Source organism: Otolemur garnettii, unplaced genomic scaffold (assembly GCF_000181295.1).
Source record: "Otolemur garnettii isolate 467f Iridium unplaced genomic scaffold, OtoGar3 scaffold00020, whole genome shotgun sequence".
NCBI classification, from domain to species: Eukaryota; Metazoa; Chordata; class Mammalia; order Primates; family Galagidae; genus Otolemur; species Otolemur garnettii.
In genome coordinates, this window is record NW_003852415.1 from 5,535,588 (window position 1) to 5,546,714 (window position 11,127).

An 11,127-nucleotide genomic window follows, 5' to 3' on the forward strand; every position below is an offset into this window, starting at 1 on the left:
CATCTACCACAACGCCTGGCTATTTTTTGTTGCAGTTTGGCCGGGGCCGGGTTTGAACCCGCCACCCTCAGTATATGGGGCAAGTGCCCTACCCACTGAGCCACAGGCGCTGCCCTGCTTTCATATTAGTATTGAGTACATTGGATGGCAAGCATCCATTTTTTTTTATAGCTGAATAGCATTCCATGGTATTCATATGCCACAATTTATTAATCTATTCATAAGTTGATGGGCACTTACGTTGATTCCAGGTCTTGGCAATTGTAAATTGAGCTGTGATGAACATTCTAGTGCAAATGTCTTTTTAGTAAAATGAACTTTTTTTGTCTACTGGGTAGATAACTAGTATTGGGATTGTGGAATCAAATGGAAGATCTAATTTTAATCTTTGAGGATTCTCCAGGCTTCTTTCCATAGAGGCTGTATCAGTTTGCACTCCTACCAGCAGTATAAAAGTGTTCCCTTCTCTCCACATCCATGCTAGCTTTTGGACTTTGTGATTTGAGTATCGCCCCTCAGATTTCCTCACCTCAAATTAGACCATCAAAGCAGGAGATAATTCCCCCACATCTAGAACAGTGCCTGGCCCATCCTGATGCTTGATTAACATTTGTTCAGTACAGTGGAAACTCCATGTTGACCCCCTCCCTGCATTGATCACCTCCTAAGGTGACCTCATCTTCATAGACCAGACAGGCACCACATGTGCATATCAGTACAGCAGGCCTAGTTCCTTATGTTGACCACCTCTGTATGTTGACCTGTTTGTTACACTCCCTTGAATGGTCAACCTTCAGAAGTTCTGCTGTATATGAATAGATAGTCTCTGCAGTCCAGTGCCAGAGGGGAGGAACCATACTCAGTTCTTACCCTGCAAATAGTGGAGTAGAGAATGAGCTGTAGAGAAAGCATGAGTGGTTCATAGTTGGTCATATTATTTGTGGCAGACTCGATGTATATTTGCCTATTCAAGCCCAATAAATGCTGGTGGTATTTTTAGTAGATTTTAATGAGAAGCAGGGTCTCCAAGAGGGTACATGTGCTTGGGGTGAATAGCTGGGTCACTTGCCTTTCTCACACTTCACTGGGAGCCTTCTCAGCAAACTTCCAGAAAGTTCTCTGTACGGTTTCACCTGCCAGGGGAGGCAGGGTCGCTCTTCCTGAAACCTGAGGACTCCAGGGAGGATGAAATGATCTGTGCGAGGAGTTATGCCAAAGGGGCTCTAAACATAAGTGTGATTTTAAAATTGTTTTTACAATGAGAGTGAATGTTTTAAAAAATAGGTTTATAAAAATCAAGTTTTTAAGTTTATAAAAACAAAGAGAACACCTCCTCAATCTCTGTTGGGTTACAACCCAAAGGAAACAACCAGAAATTGAAATTGTGTGACAGAAAGTAAAACGTTCCTTTCCTATTTCTCTGTCCTTCTCCTTCGTCTCAGCCCTGTTCTTTTTTCTCTTTATCTCTGCTTTTATTTTCCTAATTCGTGTTCTCTGGGGAGGATGCCTGGTAAAATAAATCTGTGGTGCTGGGGGCTTAGTAAAATGCTTGTCACAGCTCAGCTCACCTAACGAAGGTGCTGGTGGAAATCCTGGTAAGTTTTCTTTATTTAAAGATTCTTAGTGTTTTTTGAATTTAACAATCATTTTGAGCATTTACTAACCATATTATTCCGATGTATAATTATATACATCTTTTACTAGACCTTTCTAAGGGAGTAAAGGTTATACATTTCATGCATCATGGGAATTTTGATTCATTTGAAACACAATTCCAAGGGAAATCAAGTTACTGCTCCTTTTCATTTTCGTTGACTAATAAAAATATGTTCAAGTAAAGCAGAGTGATTATGGTACAGAAACCAGCCCCCTTCTCTCCTACTCTTACTCTCATAAAAAAAAAAATTCCAAATCCCCCCATCCACTTTTGGAAACAGTGTGTTGTGGCAGCTGGAAGGAATGTCTACTCCCTGCATATGAGCAAAACCATCTGGTTGAGTTGGTTGGGTCAGGTCTGAGAGATATAATGACAATAAAATATATATCAGGGGTAACTTGTAGTTTTGCTGGTTATATTGCTCCTGGGGGGAATAACAAATTCCTGTCATAGCAGCAGTCTAATTTTTTCCATCCTAAATAAGTTAAAAATAATTAAAATCTAAAATCCACTATGTGAAATGGTGTGCCTTTTGTGATGCCCTCATAAAGATTTTTACCATACACGCCCCTTTCCTATCTGCCAAAAGAAAGGGGAAATTTACTAATACCTGAGTGTCACCTTCCTCCAAGCAATCAGCAATGATTCTTCTCTCAAAGGAAGCTTTCATTCTAATGTTTCAGTTTCATTTTATTATTACTTCTGGCTTCTTTAAAAAAAAAATAGGGCTTCTATAAGATCACTTTTTTTTGATAAGTAAAAAAAAAGGCTAGTTAGTATATTTCATCCATAATAGTTTCTTCTGTTTTCCACATTCATCAGAGAATTAGACCATCCTCTGTGAGACAAAGCCTCACCTCTAGGAGACAGTGGGTCACGAGGCTGGAGTGAGTGGACACGTGGGTGGCATTACCCAAAGGATTCTTTAACGGGTCTCCATTTTACAATAATAAACACTTCAGCATCCCACTTCTATAAACTTCTGCATCCCAGAAATCTTTTGCTTCTTCATTCCAGGCATGGATGACCTGGGAAATTCACCTGCAGGGTGTTTGGTAATTAATTACTTTTTTCTATTCAGATCCAGCAGTGATAGTTTAAGAAGCCTAAAGAGAATTAAAGGATTTTGTGTGTGTGTCTGTCTGTGATCAATATTTATCGCAGAAATTATAAAGAAGGGAAAATACATGTAGCACACATGTTCAATAAATACCTAATTTCAGTTCATACTTTTTCTAATTATTAAGAAGAAAAAGAGCAGAGACATTGATGTCTTTGAGATTCTTTTCTTAAAACTTCTTACCCATTTCATTTTAAATTCCAGCTCTTTCTTCTCTCTGGACTTTCCCTTCATTGTTTCACTATGTTGCGTCCCTGCCTTTCGGCTTGAATCTGCCCGAGGAAGTCTTTCCTGCACTACGTCAACCTGCTGTGAAAACACGACAGCTTGTGTGTTTCATACTTCTGTACCCCGAGTCGCTTGTCAATCCGGGTTTATGCCTGAGCTACGAATAGATCTGCTCCATCCCTCTCTTTGCTTAGATTTCCAGCTTGAACATGACTTTTCCTCTAGGAGGATGAGCTGGCCTTTTGGCTTGATGAAGGATACCTGCCACTGACTCTCCCCCTTTGGAGCCCGAGAGTTTTGCAAATTCCCACTGACGTCTACTCATTTATTGCTCGAAAAGGAATCCTGAATACTAGTCTACGCTATTTTAACGAGATGGATGTGAAACCTTTGTATCTGCTCTTAGAATAGTACGAATTCTTGGGGTCAGAGATAGCAAAGGTAACTAAATAGTAGGGTATGAAAAGTTTCAGTTATATTTTTAAAAATTTTTTTTCCTTCCTTGGTCATCATTCTACAGTTTCAGAGTCAGAGGTACAGTTAAACATTTGTGCTTTCATCTGACCACTGGTGACTCTAAGGCAGCATCTGAGCTGACCGTACCTGCGGAATATTAGCATCATCCAAATACACTGGGCTGAGACCCCGCTTGTCTTACCTCCGTAGCTAACGTGACACTGATGAAACAGTGTTCCGAAGCTGCCTCATTTGTGTTAGTCAGGCTCCCTCTTATCTTGTCCCCAATTATAAAAATTAAGTGATGCACAGGAATTGCCTAAGGAACAGATGTCACCCGTATAGGAAATGTTTTAAATAGCCTGTGTTTGTAACAGTTCTGCCTGTGCAGCCCAAATCCTCCACATCTTTCTTTGCTTGCTTTCCTATGGCATCATTTGCGTGTAGAAGAAAGAAGATAAAAAAAAAAAAGATATAAAAAAACAAAGGCGGATTTTTCTTTTCTTCTGAGAACATCTGTCCTTGTGATCAAGGATCCACATAATTGGGTCCATTTTCTTTCAGTGCCCTCAGCTTGCTGTTGTAAAGGCGGCTGTGTCATCACTCTGAGACCTGAATTTCATGAGATAATGACGAGTGCTGTCTAATGAGTTGAAATGGAGGGAAAAACTTGTTGCAATGGTGAATTTTACATAATATTGAGGCAAGTATACTCAAAACGTGAAAGAAGTTGTTTTTTAGTATGAAAGGTTTAGGATAGAATTATTCTTCTTCTAAGATTTACTGCACTCATGTCATCTACCCAGTTTTGGATACAGTTAGTCCATTTGAAGTTTTTTTCACTACATTTTCAGGATTTTTATCAATGTGGGTCACACTTGGGCTTTGGGTGCATTCTGAAACATTTTAAGTATAAATTATTCTCTGTACATGTTATAATTAAAAAAAAGTTTTCATTTTTAAAGTCTTTTTATTTTTCAAGAGGAGAGTCCCCCAAACTTCAACTACTACCATAACACTGATAATCAGCAGAAAATGGGGGTGCTAGTTGCTCAAAATTAAAAGGTGAAGTTTAAAATTGAGTAGAGGCCGAGGCAGCTGGATTGCCTGAACTTGTTTGAGACCAGCATGAGCAAGAGTGAGACCCTGTTGCTACTAAAAATAGAAAAAATTAGCCAGGCATTGTGGTGGGCACCTATAGTCCCAGCTACTTGGGAGGCTGAGGTAAGAGAATCACTTAAGCCTAAGAATTTGAGGTGGTTGTGAACTGTGATGCCACAGGACTCTACCCAGAGTTACATAGGGAGACTCTGTCTCAAAAAAACAAACAAGCAAACAACAACAACAACAACCAAGAAACCAACTAACTGGAGATTTCTAGCCAGATGAAAGTATTTTTTGTTCTTTTCCAAACAGTATAAAATATTTTTGGTCTTGCATATAGAGCAGCTAGTGAGAGTCATATAATAAAGCTTTCGAAAGTACTTAGAGAACGATTTAAATTAATAGTTACCATGTAGACATTGATTATTGAAGCACTCCTCAAAGCATCTTCTGTGTACCTGGGCTGTGCTCAGTATATATCAGAATCAAGTGCAGGGTTTTCTAAAATATTTCACCTGTGCTATATCCATAGGGATACCCTGGTCACTTACATATTTCACCTCTTCTTCAAGTCATTTTCAGATAGGCCTTCCCACATATTGATCAGCTAATCCAGAAATATTTCATCAGCATCTTTTAGGTATCCACTTGCAAAGGCCCAACTTGGTCCATTCTCTGGTTCTATGCGATCTTCTTCCTGTTTTAAACCTGTAACTCAGTTCACTGTGATGCCAATTCTAAGGTAACTTGCTGTTTTCTCCCTTGTTAACTGGATTATTTTAACGCCTCAGAGTCTCTCTACCTTACATCGTTTGTATCTAAATACTACAAATCCTTGTTGCCCCAGATTCTTCACAGGGTCCACTTGAACTTCACTGTGAGCCATCTTGAGCATGGATGTTTTGAGACACCTGGCTTTATTCTTATATTTACTATCGCTTTCTATTGAACATTCTCTCGACCTAAAAGGTTTAATTTGGGATTTTACATGATTTCATTTGTTGAGGTCTTTGGATCCTTTTGGAGGATGGTGAACAATGGGATAAATCTGGAGCCCCTCACATTCCCCTCAGGAGCAGTCGTCATAGTGGGGTTTGAACTTTGATGTTATTGTTCTTGTGATGTCTCCTGTTGATTTCTGTGGTTACTGAATTCCGATAAGACCAGGGGTTAAAGGAAATGTCAAGTTCAGCCAGCGTATGTTGCAGTTATTTTTTTGTCCAATTTGTGAATATTACCTAAAAGCCAGACTGGTGTATCAGGCCTAAGTGAACAAATGAATCTAAAGAAAAAAAATGACAAATTTCCTGTATCTTCAAGAAATTCATCTAAATTCTAAGACCTTGAGAAATAAATGATGCTCGCTACCACTTCCGCCATGTTTATTTATTACCATTGGCATTTTAAAAGCTTATGTCTAGGATAGAGAAGGGCGCATACTTCTTTCCTTACTGTGTCACTGCCCTTTATGTTTGAATTGAGATGTGTGCATTTGGGGACTGTGATGAAGGGCCTTGTTGATCAGTGAAACTAACGTGAGTTTTGATAGGGACGTGATTTCTTGACTGCAACGAGTCATGTGCACCAGTGTGGCTTTGATGACCCTGATGCCTGAGCACTCCTTTTGAGAACAGAGTCTAACTTTGACCCTTACTACCATCCTTAGGCAAAGGACCTGAGACCCTGTACGCAGGGCAGAAGCTCAACGACAATGAGTGGCACACCGTTCGGGTGGTGCGGAGAGGAAAGAGCCTTAAGCTGACCGTGGATGACGATGTGGCTGAGGGTGAGTGTTACTGTGCTGAAATCCATCTCGCTTTTCTCTCCCGTCCCTCTCAGTCATTCAGTGGGCATTTTAATGTTTATTTTTCTCAAAATCTTTTGTTTCACTCAACAGAAGTCCCAAATCATTTTTTTCTATTGACAAACTCAGGCAAGACTAAGATCTTCCGCTGTATTTTACAATCCCTTTCTATTGATCAATATTATGAAACTTGCCCACTACCATAATGGTATGTTACCAGCCTCTGTCATTAGGCATGAAGTACATGTCTACATGAAGACACACGTGGGGTTCTACAGATTCTTCTATTATTTAATCATTTGGGAATAATTTCTCAATGATCCTCCCATCTGCCACTTCCTTCTGTCTGCGAACGGGTCACTCTTTACTAGAGGAAATGGATAAGCCAGAAATTCAGGTAAAAGTAAGTACCCAGAAGAGTGCATGGCACGTAAAAGGTGCTGAATAGTGTTTAAAGAATTGTTTATGTATTTAATCATTATTAATCCAGTGCCTATTCTGTACTAATCACTGTCTTAGATGGCTCTTAGATGGCTCTTGTGAGCAAACAGGCTGACCCTCAGCTGGGTGGTGTATACACTTAGGGAGGCCACGACTGAATGAGTGAATCCACACCAAGGTAAAGGAACGTTCAGAGATATATACAACTAACGAGAATTTCCTGAGCACCGGTTATATGTCAGCAGCGTGCTAGAATCGTAGAAGACTAAAAAGAAAGGCAAGAGATTAGCTGTTTCCTCAAATAATGAACCAGTAAAGTAGACTAGGTAGGACTCTGGTATTTGAAAATAGGATAAGGAAATATAATGGGATTCTAATTGGGATGGGTGAGACTGTGATTTGGCAATCATGAGAGAAGGTAACCGGTTTGGCTGGAGAAACCAGGAGTGGTGGGTGGGTCTAACTGATGAAGTGTAGTATGGGAGAAGGACTCTCCAAGTGCAGCCTTACATACTACATCCTGTGAGTCTGCTCCCTCCGATACTGTGGAGCAGTACATAGCAGTGAGGCAGGATCTTGTCCATATAAAAAAGGAAAACTTGGGTTAGCACGAGGTATCATGTCTAACACTGTTGGCATCAGACCTGGGCCCTGATCTTAACTCTCTTCCATTATTCGCCATTGCTGGGCCGTGGCAAATGAAGCCAGCGTCCTCAGCTGCCTCTGTAGTGTCTTCTGTGAATAGGACAGTCACGTGAGAGTCAGGCATTTAATATAGTCATTGCTACTTGGCTTTATGCATTTGGGACAGATACACAAAATCTCTTTCTCCTCATTTCTTCATCTTCAAAACGGAAACAATATCATTTCTAAGACCCTTTTTACCAACATAAACAAACTATAATTTGGGGTCTTTGAATTTTATACTTATGAGCCTGAGCTTCTACACTATCTGAATCCAGAGTTATAGTAAAGTCTGTGTGTGTGGGTAGGTCTGTTTGTATGTGCGAGTATATATGTGCATGTATGTCTATGTGTGTAGGGGTGTGTGTGGTATGTAGGTATATGTAAGAGTATGTGTGTAGGGGTGTGTATAAGGGTGTGTATGTATGTATGTGTTTGTGTGTGTGTGTTGTGGGGGGTGTTCAGGTATGTATGTGTAGGGGTGTGAGAGTGTGTGTGTGTGTGTGTGTGTGTGTGTAGTAAAGCTAGTCTGTGGCTGGAGGAGGAGCGTCTGGCATACTCCCGGTGCTCAGCAGGCATTAGATGCTACGTTAGCTGTTCTGCACATATCAGCTCCTGTAATCTTCTGTAATCCAACATAGTCTTTCAAAGGAAGTGTTCTTAATGCCACTTTACTTTGAGAAAGTTGTGTAATCCAAATCCTTGCCTTTTGATTCCACCAAGTCAAGAAGCTGTTTGGTGTACTTCACAATCCATGGGATTGAAAATGATTTACCTTACAGTACTACACAACAGAATAAAATGCTTTGGAGTGAGGTGGGGAATACATTTCAGGAGGTGGACTGCAACATTCAGCCTCTCCCTCGCAAAAACCAAAGACAAACAGAGCCATGACACCTATCCAAAGCACTCTAGTGACACATGCACACAGCTTAGTAGTGGGTGGTGAAGTTACTGGTTTGCCTGCTTAGGGGGAAACTTGCCGTTATGAAATGAATAGTTTAAAAAAGAGAGATGTGCAAATAGTCTTAGAATTAAGAACCCACAGTCAGCCTGTTAGTTGTCCAAGTAATCCCCATAAGCAGTTAGTGCAGGCAGGGTCCTGCCAAGGTGGCGGCGCTGAGTCACAAACTCCTCTGGGCTAAGCTGAGCATCTCTATTCACAGCGTGTTCTGAGTAGTAGCCACTAGATGGCGACCACACTCCACTCTCTCCTGGCAGTGAGTTCCTTTCACCTTCCTTGGAAAAGACATACCCTGAAAACAGTCCCAAAGAACCGCAAAACGGAGGGTAGGGTAATGTGTAGTCCCTCTCTTGGTTATTATTTTTTGGAAACTTTGAAATAAAGGTAATTATAAACTAATCTTTGTTTTACCACTAATAACTAAAAAGCAGGGCCAAACTATGGAATGCCCAAGTCATCGGGTGGTTTGATTTTTGAAATTCAGGGAGCGCTTTCATTTTCAGCTTTGCTCTCAACTTCACTACTGATAAAAGAAAGCAGCCAGAAAGACAGGAAAAGGACAGGAAAAGGGCTATTTGCTTATGCGTTGCAACCTTGGGTTGCTTTCTACAGTGATAAAGGATTTGGGAATTTTAATTCTGGTTCACAGAAGTCATAAAATCAGGCAATGAAACTGAAATACCACAAAGTCTCCAGATTATTAAGTAGCGTCCTATCCGCTTATTTAGTAATCCCTTTCATGCTGTTTTAGGTCCCCTAGTGTGCCGAATTTTCAGCTGTTTTCTAGAAGTGATGCAAAGAATAGGTCAAACTCAAGAAACTGAAAGCAAGGAAAAAATATCCCTGAAAATATTCCTCGACTATTTATCGTTTGTGGTAATAGGACTGTATTTTTGGAAAAGTATTAAGTTCAGCTGAAAGATAATAATGATCCATTGATTGAGCTGTATTTCTATTATTAAGAATAAATTCAAAGCTTATGCTCCTTAGAACTGGGGCCTGATGCTTCATGAACCCTGTGACTCGACCCTTAACTTCTTGCTAGTACAAAAATTCATTCCTTTGTTGACTACTCTGGTCCCTGTAGACTTCTGCTTCTGTTGACTTAATAGTATGCATAGCGATGAGTTGTAAAAAGTCACGTTCTAAAGTTTCTCGTGATAATGATAATACAACTAGATCAAACAGAGTTGAGGAATGTTAGTTTAAACAAAACACAAGTAGTATATTTGAATATAGGTGCTTTGGCCCCAGAGCCTGGACTCTTAGCCACTGTTCCATTCCACCGCCAACTCAAAGTAGAGTTTTTTATTAGAAAGTTTATTAGGAGATTTTAATAAGCTAATGTACACTGCTAATCATTGATAAGTATGCCGTGTTTGCCGAATTTATTTGGCTCTGGAAACTTTTTTTTAATAAAGTGTTTCGCATACTTAAAAAAATGCCAGTGTCCTGGGGGAAAGGCAATGGGATCAGGGGAGCTGGAGAATTGGGGGCAAAATTTGAAGATTGGGTCTCTATAAACTTCCATTTTCCTAACTTTTCTCCTCATATCTAGGAGCCACAGAGGGTCAAGTTGCTTCCTTTCAGCCTTTCCCATTGTATTATTTAATTGTTTATGTTTACTAAGCATTTAGCGTTGGCCAGAAACCTCGTGTGCCTAAAAGATGGAGATCCAAACTCTGAGTTTGGAATGGTGGCTGTGCCCAGGCCCCTCGGCTAAACGCTGAGAGACACGAAAAGTGGTGTCTACTTAAAAAGAGCTTGCATTTTAATAAAAGAGAGGAATACAGTAAGTGGAATGGCTGAAAACCAATGGCATCATTTCAGAGAGAGGAAAGAAAGGGAATACTGCCTAATTAGGAATAGCTCACAGTTTATTAAGCCGTAGGTGCTATTTAAGAGCTTTATGTGTATTGATACTGTTAACTCTGATAAGGTCATACGTAATTTACAGATGGGAAACGGCGGCATAGAAAAGCTCTGTAAGTCTTCCCAAGGTAACCCAGTGAAGGTTTGTGGAGCCAGAATGCAAAGTCTCCACGCTCATCTAGGATATGCTGTGTTGCCTTTTGTGAGATTACAGCTTGAACCTGGCCAGAATTTTCCATAGGTTTATGTTCTTCATCACACTGAGGGCTTTTCTGTAGACTGCTTGTGGGCCCTCAGTGAAATATGGAAGTGAGTGTGTAAATAGGAGCCAAGGCAACCAGGCTGCTTTCACATTACCCATGAATGAGGTGGGGACGTCATGAACCTGGCCGCAGGGAAGAAACGTGAAACAGCTTCTGCGCTGGTTTCACCAGTTGAATTCCTCCTCCTATTTTTCTTAGACAATGATAGGAGGCAGCTTTTCCTCCAATGACAGGTTATTGTACCAGTAAACACACATGCTTTGGCACTAGCCCGTTGGGTTCCATGTAGGGGGTGGTCTGCTATTTACCACCTGTAGGAGTCTTGATCAGATACCTTACCCTCTGTAAGTCAAATGTCCTCTCCTCTAAAGCAGGAGGATGCTACTGGTCCACAAATTGTGATAAGAGCATTTGATGGTGGCTATGTGGTGCTTAGGAAATACTCAGTTTTGGCTCGGCGCCTATAGCTCAACCGGCTAAGGCGCCAGCCACGTACACCTAAGGTGGCGGGTTCAAATCCCCAGCCCGGACCCG

The 11,127-nt window shown here is 40.7% G+C and overlaps 1 protein-coding gene across 1 annotated transcript in view; it reads left to right on the top strand.

Moving 5' to 3' along the window:
* Positions 1-11,127, top strand: part of NRXN3 (neurexin 3) — a 1,203,771-nt gene that overhangs the window by 327,828 nt on the left and 864,816 nt on the right. Inside the window, exon 6 of the mRNA XM_012803511.2 lies at positions 6,232-6,351. Coding sequence (XP_012658965.1) covers positions 6,232-6,351 — 120 coding nt within the window. The remainder of the gene's footprint in view (positions 1-6,231; positions 6,352-11,127) is intronic.